At 34.0% G+C, this 16061-nt stretch overlaps 1 protein-coding gene across 1 annotated transcript; it reads left to right on the plus strand.

Annotated features, from left to right (window-relative positions):
* Positions 1-7153: 7153 nt before the first annotated feature.
* LOC135130350 (sialin-like) lies at positions 7154-8833 on the plus strand. The gene is made up of 3 exons (XM_064057713.1): positions 7154-7244; positions 7302-8153; positions 8203-8833. Exons 1-3 carry the CDS (start codon positions 7229-7231, stop codon positions 8727-8729), a joined length of 1395 nt encoding a protein of 464 aa, XP_063913783.1. The 5' UTR covers positions 7154-7228; the 3' UTR covers positions 8730-8833.
* The last annotated feature ends 7228 nt before the right edge of the window (positions 8834-16061 follow it).

Raw genomic sequence — 16061 nt, forward strand, 5'->3', positions numbered from 1 at the left:
AATGCACTGAGACGTAATTACAAACCATGCGTTTACGAGTTGCTTATGAAATATTAATTAACAATCGGAAACACACAGATAATACAGTTTTATATTTTTCAGATTTTCAGGAAATTGTAATAAGTGATTTCCTCTTTGTCATCCTTGTGGAATTTTAATAAAAACTTATTTATTAGGAAATTATAGACCATATGTGTTGTATCAAAGCTGACTGAAGTGACAGTTAGTAAAGGAAGGTTTATTAAACCAAATTTGCTTTAATCGTTTGAAGGTTCTTGAATCTGATTTTAGAAGTTAAAATTTATTAAAAAATAATCGAAAAATTATACCAAACAGAGTGGATTTAAAATACTGTACTATTACGTAAAGGGAGTTACTTAATTAGCGGTTAACTGTCAATCTTACTAAGTATGAGTACATGTAATTTGGCACCAACTAGATGTTACTGAAGTACGAAAGAAAAAAATGTTGATCATGAACCATTTAATTTCTTGAAATGTTACACAGTTACGAATTATAACAATTTAGCGTTGCAAAATTGATCAAAATTATTATTTTTTTCTACCAAAATATGCACTTTTTAAATAATGAACGTATAAGATCCATCAGTTATTGAGCAGTCAATCAGCGTTTTTCATTTGCGTACTTCTAACCTCAGAAATAAATAAAAGCAAAATTCCATCTTCTAAACTTGAAGGTGGGAAATAAAATCCGAGCTATACAAGGAGATTTCAAAAAGTAAAGTGTGCAATAAAAAAAAGTGGGGAATAGGTCACAATAAAATGTTTTGCACTGTATAAAGTTATATATAAATTGTTATACACGCCACTGGTTTCTTGACCTACCATAACTATTATTCAATGAAATGCAAAGAACAACTAGGATTATGAACCAAAAAAGCTGATAAACGATGTGCAAAAACACGATAAGAACCAGTCGTGTATCAGTTGGTTGCCGCCGTGTGTTCGGTTACCGTCTTTGACAATGGTGAACTTTTTCAGTTCAGAGCGTGCCGACATGAGAATGCTTTATGGTGTCGCTGATGGAAACGCCAGGTTGACCTGTAAATTGTGGATCGAGCGCTTTCCAAATCGCGCAATTCCGTGTGCGCAAACATTTACATCAGCATTTCCGAGATCATGGTACCTTCAAGCCTAAAACTCACGATCGTAACCGTGATAGGACCCAAGAATACTGCAAATAAAAACAAGAAAGAAAAAATAGTAGTAACAGAGCTTGAAGGAGGATACCTGATAATAGACAGAAAAGAAAAGTAAGATTTACAACATGTTGATATATTATGGGCCAAATGAAGGAGATAAAAAAGAAAGATGAATTTTGGAATAGTTTACAAGTAAAAGCAGAAAACAGCAGGGGTATACTAGTAATCCTAGGAGACATGAACGGAAGAGTGAGGAACCGCTCCGAGGGCATAGATAGATTTGAGGGGGTCTATGGTAGGCTACACACGTCCTTTCTACACTTTGACCAAGTCTGATCTTTTATAAAAGACCTATTAACCTGTTGGTCTGGAACTTGTTTCCAGTGGGATTTTATTCCGCTTTTTCCCACTCGTAGATTTCAGAAGCCAGGTGGGCTTTCGCTAGCCCACAATAGGATTCTGGACTAAGAAAGAAAACTTTGGCACATTTTTTAGCAAGGATGTCTGCTATTTCGTTTCCTTCTATTCTCTCATGTCCTGGCACCCAGCACAGAGTAATTCTGTTTTTGCTATTCAGATGGTTGAGAGATTGTTTACAGTTCAGTTCCAGCGCTTTGAGAATCCTTTGAAAGCACTTTTGGGCGCAAAGATTTCTAGGAGAAATTTCTGTTTATTGAATCGTGGAGGTGCAGAGATCCTGTATTTAGAACGATATACTCCTATCCCACTCCCTTGCTCCGATATTGACCTGTCTGTATAGATAGATAGAATAGATAGATAGAGTTTATTGGTGTCATTCTACAAATGTATTTACATATATACGTATAAGTCGGTATCACTAAGCTTAACTATCAGGTCCTCAACAACAAGTGACAGAGGTGACAAAATTCAGCCTTGCGGACATCGTCTTTGTGCAGCCACTGTTGCCGTCTCATTCTCAGTAGTACAGATCCCGAATCAGATCGAATGGATGGGTTGCCCAATTATATCACTTCAAGACTACCCTTATTCTTAACCTATACATAGGTATAAAATCGATAGTACCAGTTCACCTGATTATACCTGGCGACCAGGCAATAGGGAGCAGTAAAATATAGACAATCTAGTTGCTTATGTTTTGTGCTCTAGAGTGGTCTTTGTCAGTCAGGACAAACACTTTTATATACTTTATGATAATATACTAGAACATCTGTTGCACTAGAACCGTTTGCGTGGATTTTGCAATTAGGACACTTTGTTTTTCATCTCCTAAAAGGATTAACATTGTTTACTAGGGACAAATGTCACTCTAACGTCCCGCCAACTCTTCGACCTGTAGCTGAGATACTAACTACCCCTAAAAATTGTTTTCAGGCTGAGTAGTAATTCATCTATTGCACTTTGAAGCAACATTGTATCCGTGCCTAACGATTTGAATGCTTTGGAGCTTTTAACCGCCCATTTGATTCTTTTAGCGGTACTTTTACCCTTTTTAGTAGTCGAGATACAACCCATGCGGGCATTATTTCGGCCTGAGTACGAACGACTTCGTAGGATTTTGTTCCAGGAAAGTGAGTTTCCTCAAACTTTCTTCTAGATCTGTGGTGTAGGTAATTACCGTTCGGTTTCTTAAATAAAATAGACAGGCTGGGGCTAGTTCCTCTATTCCTTCACAGAACTTGCGTCAAGAGCGATTCTTAGATTTTCTCAATTCTTTTTTCTATTCAGCGGAAGCTTTTTTGTAGTCGTTCCACGTACCTAATCTTTTAGTTCTGTTGAACAGTTTGCTCACCTCTGATTTCAGACGACCTAGTTCTTTATTCTACTGAAGTGCATCTCTCGATGTCACCTTTTGTCTCAAAAGACTTTTTTCCTATGATGAAATTATTAAGTCATGTAAGTGCTTTGAGGCACTATCAAGTTCTTCTGTGGTTTCGATGTTGTAACAGAGCCCGCCGGTTTAGAATTTCATGAGCTCTTTGTGGAAACGCCAATCTGTTTTCCTGGGTATTTTGGACTTTTCGAGACCCTGGGTAGGCACCTTTTTGTCTCATAGAATCTGTAGGCTATCCGACCTGGAGCCTTCTTCCACTGCATGCCAATTTTCAATCAAGCGTGTTATAAATGGATTCGCTAGAGTTAAATTTAATACCTCTTTTTCCCTTGTTGTGCGTTGGCGTCACAGCCCAGAATTAGTTGTTTGTGCCCCTTTTTGCACCAGCTGATGAGACTTTTGACTTCCTCTGGACACGGATTGTTTTGCTATTCGCTAGGGAAATAGGCAAAGAAAATTGTAATTTGCCTTTGGTGTCTATCCGTGGTACTTCTGGCACCAAGCCACTGCGACCAAGTCTCAGCTAATGAATTCTAGAATTGAAACAAAATTACGTAGTGTTGATGTCGAGCTCTATAACTGCTCTTGGTCTCTCACGCAATAGATTATCCTACATGACATTTTTGTTAGTCCGCTAATTTGTCCCTTTCTATTTATACAAGGCTCTTGAATGATACCTATGTCAAAACCTCCTTTGACAAACTTCCAATAAAACACGCTTGAAGCTGCTTTTACATGTTGGAATTTTATCTGCAGAAACCTCATTCTAGTCTTCATTGTGACGTTAGACTGGCACCTGTTTGCATTTAGAGTTTGCTTTGGGTTGCAACGTGGCTTTGGAGGTTTTCGTCTTAGGGTTTGGGACAGTTTTTGTCGCCTTTAGTTTTTCGCGTTCGATACCTGCTATAGTCTGTTCAGGTCCCTCCCTTTCTCGAACCTTTTTGGTTTTGCTCCACGTCAGCCTTAGTTGAACTTTGACGAACTTGTAGTTTACCAGATGGTAAACTACTACTACTTTTGCAATTTTTCTTCTTACTGAGGGTCATCAGAAACAGAGAGTTCGAGTGTGGGGCCCATAGGATAGAATTTTTTTATTTGAGTATTACTGACTACCTCGTACGTATGCCACTAGGATTTCGGGTTACCCATAGCCTGGTCTGTGTTTTGTGCTTAGAGAAGAGGATTTTACTTCGGATCCTTTCTCCAGCTCCATTATTTTTTTTACAATCGATTCCTGTATGGTATGTTGCCAGAACTTTTGTGGGCATGATTCCTACTCTTATGCCAGCGAGGACCTGGCTGAGGGAAGACTTCAAGGGATTAGCTTCTGGCATTTTCCCCTTCTTTTTTTCTATTCTTTACTAGAAATTTTGTCCTTGGGCTCTTTAGGAATGGCTTGTTTTGCCTTTCCTGGGATCTCTTCTTTGGAGAACCCCTTTCTGAAAAGTTTCTGCACGTTTACTTGATTTAGTTGTGTCAACCAAGGATGTGATCACTGACATTTCCAAAGAGGAGTTCCCATTAGTTCGTGAAGATTTACATCATCCCTGCTTAAGTATAAATATTACAGTTAAACTAGTTGAAAGCTCATATTTTCGGAATAACCCAAAATCGTTCTATTTTATTTTAAGAAAGCTGATTTAGTTGACCTATCAATATCGAGCTTTGAGTGGTATAAAATAAAAAAAATTAAACAAGTTGATACGGCTTGCAACTATTTTTTTGATGTATTGTTTGATTTGTTCCCACAGTTTGTATCATTAAGTAGTGGTCATTCAAAACGACGTAACTATCCTGTATGGTTCACTAAATCTACAATCGAATCATTGGAATAAGTACAGGAAACTGGTATAATTAATCACTTAGACAAACATAATAAACTGAGGCGAAAAATTAAATATGATATACGTAATGCATATTCTTCGTTTTTAAAAAATGCTGGACATTCCATTAAAGATAATCCAAAAAATTTTTGGACGTTTGTTTATTAACAATATAATAAGAAAAATCAAAGCAGGAGCCTTAGAAATATGATTTCTGATGGTAACACATTCACATCGTCGCAAGACATCGTTGACGCCTTTGGTCACCTATTTGCTGGTGTATTTAGTTCTAGTGGTAATCATATATGTGGTCAGTATTGTGATAATATTCGTTGTGACTTCTGTGATAAAAAGTGCTGTCCATCTTTGCAATTGAAATCTAGCTGTGAATCTTCTTCTATTCTACATCCTTTTAAAATAAATGGGTCTGACGTTGTTAAGGCTGTTAAAAGAATTAAGTCTAATAATTATTGTATCTGATTCTGATATTCTTCATATTTTTAATTTAATCTTAAAAACATCTGTAGCTGGTTAATATCGAGAGTCTGTCCAGTTTTCAAAAATAGTGATAAGTTTGATGTTAATAATTACTTACCTATAGCTATATTATCAAACTTTGCTAAATTGTTTGAAACTCTCTTATCTAATGTCATATAATCAGTGTTGGGCAGTATCTAGATACTTGTATCTAAATAAAGTATCTAGATACATTTTTGGGTATCTAATATCTGTATCTAGATAAAATCCAATTTTATTTTACTTTTTTTTCAGTAGTCATTAGTTGAGTTATACTAGTACTAATTATTGATACTTCATGTTGGTGATTTTGGTAATTAATAGTTTAGTCTTCTGTTTTGACGAGGCAAATTCATTCAAACCAAACAGATTTCTATGTGACATTCTTCCGATGTATAAACATAAACACTTGAAGTTAATAAGAGTATTATTATTGCTGAGAGGTCATTTCCTCCATTGTTTATCTGTTTTGAATATATTTTACTTTATCCGTACTTGTCCAGCGTCCCTGAAATTTGCACAGATATGGAGAGCCCCGACTTTAGTGGCTAACCCTGTATATGCCGTGTGTTAAAAAAATTCCAAATCCGTAGGTGTCGTGCTTTCCCCAGTGTGATGTGTAAAATGTGATTTTAATTTTAGTTTATTTAGGATTTTGTTTGGTAATTTAATAACAGATAAATAAGATACAATATACCTAAAATAATTTATACCGTAAGATGTACTTATGCATGTTTGATTTTTTTTCTGGAACGTAAAAAGCAAGAGTGATTTCATAAATTGCAGGTACAAAATTACATTATTTTATAAAATCAAATAGCATTTACCTTGCAAGTGACCTTAGATCAAAATACAAAATATGGAGGAAAAATTTTCTACTCCTCCTTCCCGGAGACGGAAAAACAGTGGAATAAGCCAGAAAGACTATTCACCCAGTTGCAAAAACCTCCTCAGCTTTAAAAAATAAAATGTTACAAATCGACACGAATATTTGAATAACGCAAATTTAAACGCAAAGAAAGAAACAGAAATCGTGATTAAAGTGGCTGGATTGTAATATTCGAACACCACATCAGATATCCAAATCATAAATGAGAGTTATGGGACGATACCTCTGATCAAGGCGATCGAGTTTGTTTCCGGCGTTACGTTATGTCACAAGCGAAAGTCAGAAAGATAACGAGACAACTTGCGTTAAAGTCCCTCTACTATAACACAAGAAAGAAAGCACACGCGAAATAAATACAACGAGCACGTATTAAATAAGGTCGTTTCAGTAACTTGATAAGAATAAACACAGTAAGACATAATAAATATAAAATACCCCTCTCATTTGGAGCCCATGATGACATTATTTTAATTGATTATAATTTTCAAAGTTCTCATCCCCGTAATGGATTAATGAGAATTTATGAAGTGTGACCAGCATAATAATTTAAGTAAAATCATCAATAACCTTGAATATCCTTTCTAAGTATAGTTGAACCTGAATAAGTGAATATCCGCCAAGAACATGAACATTATTCTTATAAAATAACATTAGAACGATGAACGATTAACAATTCTAATGTGAACTGTGAAATTACGAACGAACGTTTGTGATGTGCGTCTTTTCCCATTATAGTTTCGTCGTTTATCATGTTTTAAAGTAATGAAAAAATTCGTCCACGTTTTTTGATTTTGAAGAAATTACGCGTGGTTTTTCATGTACATGTTTGTTTAAATTAAATGATAACAGTAGTATGCATAGCACTTGTTGTTGTTAATTGCAACGTATATATGTTAATAATGCCACAAAAGTAGTTATAACTACGACTGACGAACATTAAAATTTTCCATTGTTATTAACATTATCAGACAGAAGTATACAAACTAGTTAAAATAAACGGCAGTAGGTAGAAATTTCGGGAAGAAATGTGTAAACCTTCAGGTACGTCCCTTTTTCTGTTTCTGTGAAAACCAAAGTGAATAATGGAAAAAATTTTAGAATTCCTAACTTGCAAACACATTTTAATTGTCGTAGTCTTCTTGGGTTTCATGTTACATCATATGTTAAGAATTAACATGTCAGTGGCTATAATCGATATGATTGTCAGTAATGGTTCCAATATGACAGAAGTACAACGCTTTGACTGGAACGAAGAACAGAAAAATGATATTTTGGGATGTTTCTTTTGGGGTTATATTGTAGCATCTCTTGCATCAGGCCATTTATCCGAGGTATATGGAACTCGTGCTGTCTTAGGTTCTGGTCTAGTTTTAGCCACAATTTGTACCCTTCTCACACCTCTCGTAACGTCATACCTGAGTTATACCTATCTGATAGTACTAAGAATAGGTGTAGGGATTGGTTTAGGTGTACAGTTTTCGTCTATAATGCCATTAGCGACGAAATGGATACCTCCAACTGATATGTCAAAATTTTTATCAACAATGTTGGCCAGTCAATTAGGTACAGCTGCAACCTTGATATTTTGTGGATATTTGATCAAAGCTTTTGGATGGCCTAGTGTTTTCTACGTTACTGGTGCTATTGGCGCAACGTGGTGTTTACCATGGTTTTATTGTGTTTATGATTCACCAAGACAACACCCAAGAATCAGCAAAGAAGAACTACAATACCTTCAGCAAAGGGTAAAGTTTCAAACAAGTGCAGTTCCATCAAGAAAACCTTGGGCAGCAATTCTGACTTCACGTCCAGTCTGGGCTATAGTGATAGCATTTACTTGCGTGCTTTTTAATGTACACAGTGCAATAAATTACACATCTCTGTATATGAATCAAGTACTTAAGTTTAATATCAAAGCAAATGGATTAATTTCAAGTTTACCCTTCATAGGTAAGACATTTTCACTTGGTTTGAGTGTTGTACAGTAGATATTTTTCAGCTACGTATCTTTCGTCAGTTTTGTCGAGCTTCCTAGCAGATAAATGGAACAAAACTGGTTATTTATCTGTTTATGCCATACGACAAATTTTTACCGTGGGAGCATTTTGGGTTTCTGTGTTCTCTCTCATAGTGCAATCAATTTGGGGTTATAATTATATCGTTTCTGTGGTGACCTTCATTATTTGGCAAAGTAGTACAGGTTGTCATATTGCTGGTTGCATACCTAACGCTGTAGATGTCACACCAAATTATTCTGGCACTATCCTGGGTTTGGGAACTAGTTTGGGGAGCATTATGGGTTACATGTCAACAAAAATTGTAGCCACGTTTATAAAAAATGAGCAAAATTTCAACCAATGGAGAGTTTTTTTCTGGGCCGCAATTGCAGTGAATGTGGTGGGAGCGGGATTTTACTATATTTTTGCATCAACCGAAGTGCAAGAATGGAATAATGCACCTCTTTGTTTGGAGAAACAAGAAAACTGCGACGATGCGATGGAACTATGTGAAATTAACGGAAAATAAAACTAAAAACTACACTAGGTATTAAGGTTGTGTTAAGAAGCCATTAAAATTATTGATCTATTAGCTTGTCTAGTTGACAATATTAGTTAAAAATATTTCTTTAAAATGCACACTGTAGTTTAATTAATTATAAAAATAACACAAACGATGGATATCATCAATACAATTTTTTCCTTATGTAACAAGAGCACTTGGAAAGAAAATTTGAGGCGTCCAAATTGGAAAAATTGGTTCTACCTTCAAAATTTGTAGAATTTCTTTCTTGTGTATTTTAAAAATGTTTTCTTTATTTTTGGTTAGAATATATCTTAAAAAAGAGCAATGGAAAATAAAAAGGTAAATTCTAGAAAACGGGGTGCATCTACAGAAAGTCGGAGTTTAGGAGTGAGAGATCCTTTGTTCGTTGCACAACCCCTCAAACCTTGAGAGATAACATGGTTCTGTCCAGGCGACTTGGAAGATTTTAGTTTTATTAACTTCTTATGAACCAATGGTTCACAAAAATCAACATCATTAAGAATAAAGGTGATTAGTAAACTAGCTAAAGAGTTATAATCTATAAAAATCTTTTTAACTGAAACTGAGGATGCCCTTTCAGGGTTAGATGAGCCGATTTATAAGTAGGGTTAATTTAGAATACCTCGAGTATTCTAAGTTAACAAGAAAGTTATTATCGGAGGAGATTATTAAGTCCAGAAAGGAGAGTTGTTACATCTAGCCCCGGTGCTGGAAAGAAAGTCCACCAAGATTCATTGAAACTCTTTCAAAAATAAAACACAAGTGACATCTAATATTCTTGAACATTTTGAAGAAAAAGACAGTGGGGTTTTCCAAGATTCTTTAAAAAATAAAACACCATAATAAAAAGATTAAGAAGCCCTCAAGATTCTTTCAAATTCTTTCGAAAACAAGGAACTAGGAATCCCCTAGTTTTTTCAATTTATTTCACAACGAAAATACTAGGGATTGCAGAGTTTTGTTTATATAAAACACAAGAGATCCCCAAGATTCTTTCAATATTTAAAAAAAAAAATCACAAGGAGTCCAATCATTCTCTCTAACTTTTTCAAAAATAAAAAAATGGGGATTCCTGAGTTCACCATAATAAAGAGACTAAAAGCCCCCAAGGTTCTTTAAAATTATTCACAAAGGCCCCGAAAATTCCTTCAAATTCTTTCAAACTCTTCCGAAAAAAGAAATCCCTAAGCTTGTGTCACACATCAAAAAAAGAAACTAGAGGTCCTTAAGATTCTTTCAAAGATAAAATACCAGGAATTCCCGGTTTGTGATCTTTTCGTCTTTTTGTCCTGACGTCCTTTCATTCTTTCGTCTTTTTGTACATTCGTCCTTTCGTCCTTTCGTCTGTTCGTCTTTTCGTACTTTGATCCTTTGATCCTTTCGTCCTTTGATCTTTTCATCCGTCCATCCTTTTGTGCTGTGAGCCCTTTTTTTGTTCTTTATTCTTTAATCATTCTCCATTCCTTTTTAGTCTTTTAATTTTTTCACATCTTTTCTAGTCTTTCATTTCTTTGATCTATGGTCCGTCATGTTTTGTTCCTACTTCTCTTCGTCCTTATCTCCTTTTTAAGTCCTTCAATGCTTTCGTCCTTTCATCTGTCGATTGATCCTTTAGTATTATTAGTCCTTTAGTTTTTTAGTCCTTTAATTTGTTGGTCCTTTCCTAGTATTTTACTCTTTTGGTCCTTCGTTCTTTCGTCCTCTGGTTTCTCTTCCGTTAGTTTCTGGTCCTTTAGTTTTATTAGTCCTTTAGTCCTTTAATTTTTTGTCTTTTTGTCCTTTAGTCTTTCGTTCCTTGGTTTCTCAGTTTTTTCATCCTTTCGCCCTTTCGTTACTTACCCCTTTCGTAATTTAATCTCTTAGTTTTTTAGTCCTTTAAATATTTAGTCCTTCTATAGCTTTTTAGTCCTTTTGTCCTTTCATTTTTTAGTCCTTCAACCGTTTAGTATTATAATTTTTTCCTCCATTAGTCCTTTGGTCCTTTAGTTTTATTACTCCTTTATTCCTTTAGTTTTTTAATTCTTTAGTGCCTCTCTAGTGTTTTAGTCCTTTTTCCATCGGTCTTTGGTTCTTCGTTTTTTCATTCTCTCGTTCTTTCGTCTTTTCTTTCCTTAGTCCTTCACTCTTTTCGTCTATTAAATTTTTTTCTTCTACTACTCCTTTGGTCCTTTAGTTCTTTAATTCTTTAATCCTTCTTGGATCTTTTAATCCTTCGGTCTTTCGATCTTTCGCCCTTTATTCCTTCTGCTCCTTAGTTCTTTGGCTTTTTGTTCCTTTATTTTTTAATAATTTTCAGTCCTTTAGTCTTTAATTTCTTTGGTCCTTCCGTCTTTCGTCCTTGGTTTCTTCACTTTTTCGTCCTTTCGTCTTTTTGTTCTTCCTTACGTCCCATTAATCCTTTAGTGCTTTGATTCTTTCGCCCATTCACCCTTTTCTCTTTTGGCCTTTTAGCCTTTTGGCTCTTTACTCCTTCAATAGTCCTAGTCTCGGGACGCCACAACGAAAGGACTAAGGAATTAACGACGAAAGAATGAAAGACAAAAAGGATACATGATCGTTTTCCGGGTTGGAACTGTGTAAATTGAGTTTTTGGACGTTTCGCACACAGTGGCATCTTCAGTGGCAGGGTTAAGAATAAGCCAAAAGAGCACGGTAACTCAGTATGTCAACTATACCAGAGGCAAAACTCTTTTTAAGTTTCTTTTCATTTTCTGGTTTCTGCTTTCTAACAAATTCAAAAAGTTTGAGATTCGGACAAACCAACACATTTTTCTTTAAACTTAGAGCAATTTGTGCAATCAAGCGAAATCCCATCAATTTAGAGATTTTGAAACTAACAGAATCACTTTTTAAAATTTCATTTCATTTAATTTAAATGAAATTAGGGAAATACAAAATTCTCAAAACGGCATGACGCCAAACGTCAAAACAGTAATGCGAGCAATCGGGGTACTCTATCTCTATAGTGACCCTAACCGGGGTGGCGCCTTCTACGAGAACGATTGCTCGGCTTCTAGACTTAAAAACGCAATTCCAGAGGTCTTAACTTCGATTGTTTATGTTTATACATAGAAAGAATGAGACGATTAAGCATGCAGCAAACTGCCTTCTCAAAACAGAGAAGTTGACTAAAAATACTAATTAAGCTACAATGGAGCAAAACATTCTGAATAATACAGCAGCTAGTAGTTATTATGACAATCCTATAATAAAGCAATATTGACCCATGAGTGACTCGAACCAGTGGGCTTCGTGATAATTCAACACATATCAGTTTTGTTATATTGTGGTGATGTAATTTCGAAAAAAAATCAAGAATTCATAAATCACAAGTATAGAAGTATGGTATTTTATAAAATTTGAAAGGACACCATTAAATTGTGGGCGGGGATGATTTGTCAAATTTTAAAAATAAAAAAATCGACATAGATGGCAGATGGGAAACGGTAAACAGGCAGACAGACAGATAGAAAACATGAAAATAGCCACTCTCCTGATGGACCCTACTATAATACGTTCGAGAAGTAAAAATGGAGGAACTTACTGATATAAAGGAAAAACCAATTGAAAACAATTAAATAAAAGTAAATAAAAATTTACTTTTATTTAAAATATTCTATGTGCAAAAAAGGTGTAGGTACAATAACAGTAAAGGTATTTGTTAAATTAAGTTAGATTCCAAAAATAAATAAATATCAAGAAATCTGAAAATTTATGGAGCTGCCACTAATTAAATTACTGACTGTTCTTAAGTTTATTTTAGTCCAGCCATTAGAGTCGACATTGAATAACCAATTCGCTGAATCTGAAACAAATATTCTTAATAGTTTTAGTCACAAAAAAATGTTTATTGGTCATGACAATTTATGGTATCGTGTTTCCTGAAATTGTTTTTCGTGATCATATTTCCAAAAAAATTCTCTGCTTTGGATTAGGTTTTCAAGTAATGGTCCATTTTTCAAGACAACAGTTTTTATAAGAATGAGCTGAAAAATTATTATTGCTGTTTAAATATATACTTTAATCTTGCTGAAAATTTCTTACATATCCAAAGCCTGTGATTGAACTGAAAACTTCAGCTATTTCGCCTATGTTATCGTGTTTGTATAGCAAGTTAATAATTACCATCGCGTACAAAATCAGTGCTAATGGATACAGTACATATAAAGAAATAATTTTAAAGAAAGGGTTACTAGTGCTTCTAAGACCACTAATGTTGTAACATTTCAGAGGAAGTTGAAAATAATTTCTTTGTTCGTGCTTCATCGTATAACTGAAAAATAAGTTATTGATTTTTATATGTGGGTGTTTATATAGGTATATACTTACCTAATAATTCTTACAGTGTCTTACTAGGAGGAAAGTTACTGATTACTTCTTTGATCTAGAATAAATGAACGAAATACAATAAAGTCACTTAGGAAATGTATGTCTGTTTTATTAATGCATCACTCAATTTTTAATTCATAGAACTACCTTTGACTGCTCTTACGAAATAATTTCCCTCATTAAAAATTCTCTTTATATTCTTGTAAAGCACTTATTGAAAAATGCTTTGAGGGTTAATTACAAACTAAGCGTCTGTAAGTTCTTTTTAAAACATCAATTAATAATCGAAAATTAAACTCGAATCCACACCGGTAATGAAATTTATGTTTCTCACAGAAATTTAAAACAGAAATAAAAATTCATTTTTCTAACACGGATTTATTGCTTTTCCTGTGGCTTAGAGTTTCTTTAAAACATTTAATTTCTAATACATATTAGAAAAAATCATGCCAAATAAAGGGGTACCCTAGTCAACGGTGACAGGCTGATAGGTACGTGATTTCTAAGGATTTGGTTATATGCAAAACGCATATTCTTTAACATGTCGGATATTCAGAAAATTATTTAAAATTTTTTAAAATTATTATTTATCTCTTCAGATAGCATCCTTCTAGCAAATACCCGTTTTGTCATTTTTTTCATTCTTAAATTTGTCAGTCCATATTTTGGTATACATAAAAATTTTTTTTTTCTCGTTTAATCCACATTACATTCTTAGTTCATGGTATAAATAGAATGGCTAAGGAAATTAGAAATTTATTTCCAATCGTAAATGTTTTAGTCAAAAATGTTAAAACATTGTTTGTTAAATCACCTTTGAGAGTTCTATCTTATTGGAATACATTGCCCCGTAACCTGTCGTAACTAGGTGGGGAACATGGTTAATTGCAGTTGTATTTTATACCAAAAACTACAACGCAATTAAGAATTTTGTTTATGAGCTGTTAGATGATATTGCCTGTATTAAAATTAAAAATGAAATAATTTTTACTAAAACAGAACTGCCATCTCAATTGGCATTTATTTCAGCTAAATTTTTCATAGTTGCTGATACAATTTTAAAACTACATTGCAACAACTTAGCACTGATAGATTCTTTTCATCTAGAAACAAATTGTTTTCAAGAGCTGCCCTGTGTATAAGGCAATTTTTTTTCAGAAATTTAAGTCTGTTTTAGAAAAAAATGTAGGTTTTAATATCGTGTCGCTTTTGAGTAAAATTTTTGGAGGAGAATTACTAAATATGCATTTTTGGCCATAAATGTGTGCATATTTTTGCATATTTTGATGTATACAATCCAAGTCTTAAATTAAATATGTATCAGTACAAATTTAAATTAAGAGATTTCGTGAAGACACATGAAATTAACCATCAAATATTATCCTGAAACATTAAAATTTGTTTGACGATGACTCTTAATTTTTAGATTTTCTTTTAATAGTTTAATTGGAATTGTAACACAGGATTTCTATAAATGATTACAGGGTCGAAGTGGGTCATGAAAACGCGCCGCCTCTCAGTTTTGAATTTTACTAAATGCCCAAGGACACATGACAAAGATCACGTGCTTCATATCTTATTAAAAAATAAAACTAAATCATTTCAATAAAATGAAACAAATTTATTGCGGTTAAAGATCGCAGTAAATGTTGAAAATGTTTACCATTTTGTCCGAGGCACATGTTCACTCACTTTTTAATTTTAAAAATGTTTTGTAATCCCTTCGTCAATACCCACTGTACAACATTGTTGCAAAAGGAATTCCTGACTGTTGAGGAAATCTTGTCAAAGATGTTTGCGAATTCTGCTCAAGTCGTCTCAAATCATCAACAACTAACTTCCTCAGATACTGAAGGGCTTCCAGAAGATTTCCCTTTGTTGACACTGCCAGTTCAAACAAATCTGTTGATTACATCTCTAATGTGAACCTCTAATGATGTTGTTTAGGAAGGAAATATTTTATTATTGTTCCATCGGCTTAAAAGTATCTACATATTTATTGTTTAAGTATGTTACGAAAAAATATATTTATGAGCCATCACTGCATCTTAGCAGTGGGCTCGACTGAACAAAAAAGTTCAAAATTTTGAAGACAATGGTATTCTGAAATCATAATATGTTATTCCTGCTGCGGAAAGTGTGAAAGTAAAAAAGGAGTTTTCGGCACCCAAAAGAAAGAACTTGATCAATATGTTGGAGAGTTGGAGTTGGAGAGAAGACCAGTGCAGATACCCGTATTTTTTCAAAAATTATATTAGCAAATATCTTCTAGGCAAGATAATAAAAAATCTTCTTCCGACACAACTTGATAAAATAATAATGCTTAGTAGCTACTGGTCTTTAATTTTTTTGATAAGTCGCTTTTAAAATGGGCGCTTATATTCCATTCATAAAAAAAAATCAAGAAAATTAGAATAACGTGGCAACGTCACATTGGAATTAAAAATAAAATTATGGTAAGAAGCAATCACAATACATTATATATTTGTCTGAAAGAATTCGAAAGAATCTTAGAGGTCTCTAATATCTTTTGTTTCGATAATTTAAGATAATCTTGGAGCTCCTTGCGTTTTGTTTGTGAAAGAATTTTCATGTTTTCTAATGTCTTCTTTTTGAAAAAAATGGAAAGAATCTTGGGAGCTCCTAGTGTTCTAATTTGGAGAGTTGTTAAAATACCCTTGGAGGTCTGTGGTGTTTTGTTTCTGACTGAATGTTGAGGATCCTGCTATTTCCATTTTTAAAAACTTTAAACAAACTTGAGGCCCTTGGTGTTCAATTTTTGAGAAAAATTAAAATACCATAAATGATCTTTGGTGTTTTGCTTTTGAACGAATCTTCAGGGATCCTGGTGTTTTATTTTAAAATAATAAATAAATAAAAGAATCTTGAGGGCCCTTAGTGTTCTATTTTTGAAAGACGTTAAAACACCCTTGGAGGTCTATGGTGTTTTGTTTCCGACAGAATCTTCGATCCTGCTATTTCCAT

The sequence above is a fragment of the Zophobas morio genome, unplaced genomic scaffold (assembly GCF_036711695.1).
Source record: "Zophobas morio isolate AGI-343-1 ecotype UQ-CSIRO unplaced genomic scaffold, CSIRO_AGI_Zmor_V1 ptg000017l, whole genome shotgun sequence".
Taxonomy (NCBI): domain Eukaryota; kingdom Metazoa; phylum Arthropoda; class Insecta; order Coleoptera; family Tenebrionidae; genus Zophobas; species Zophobas morio.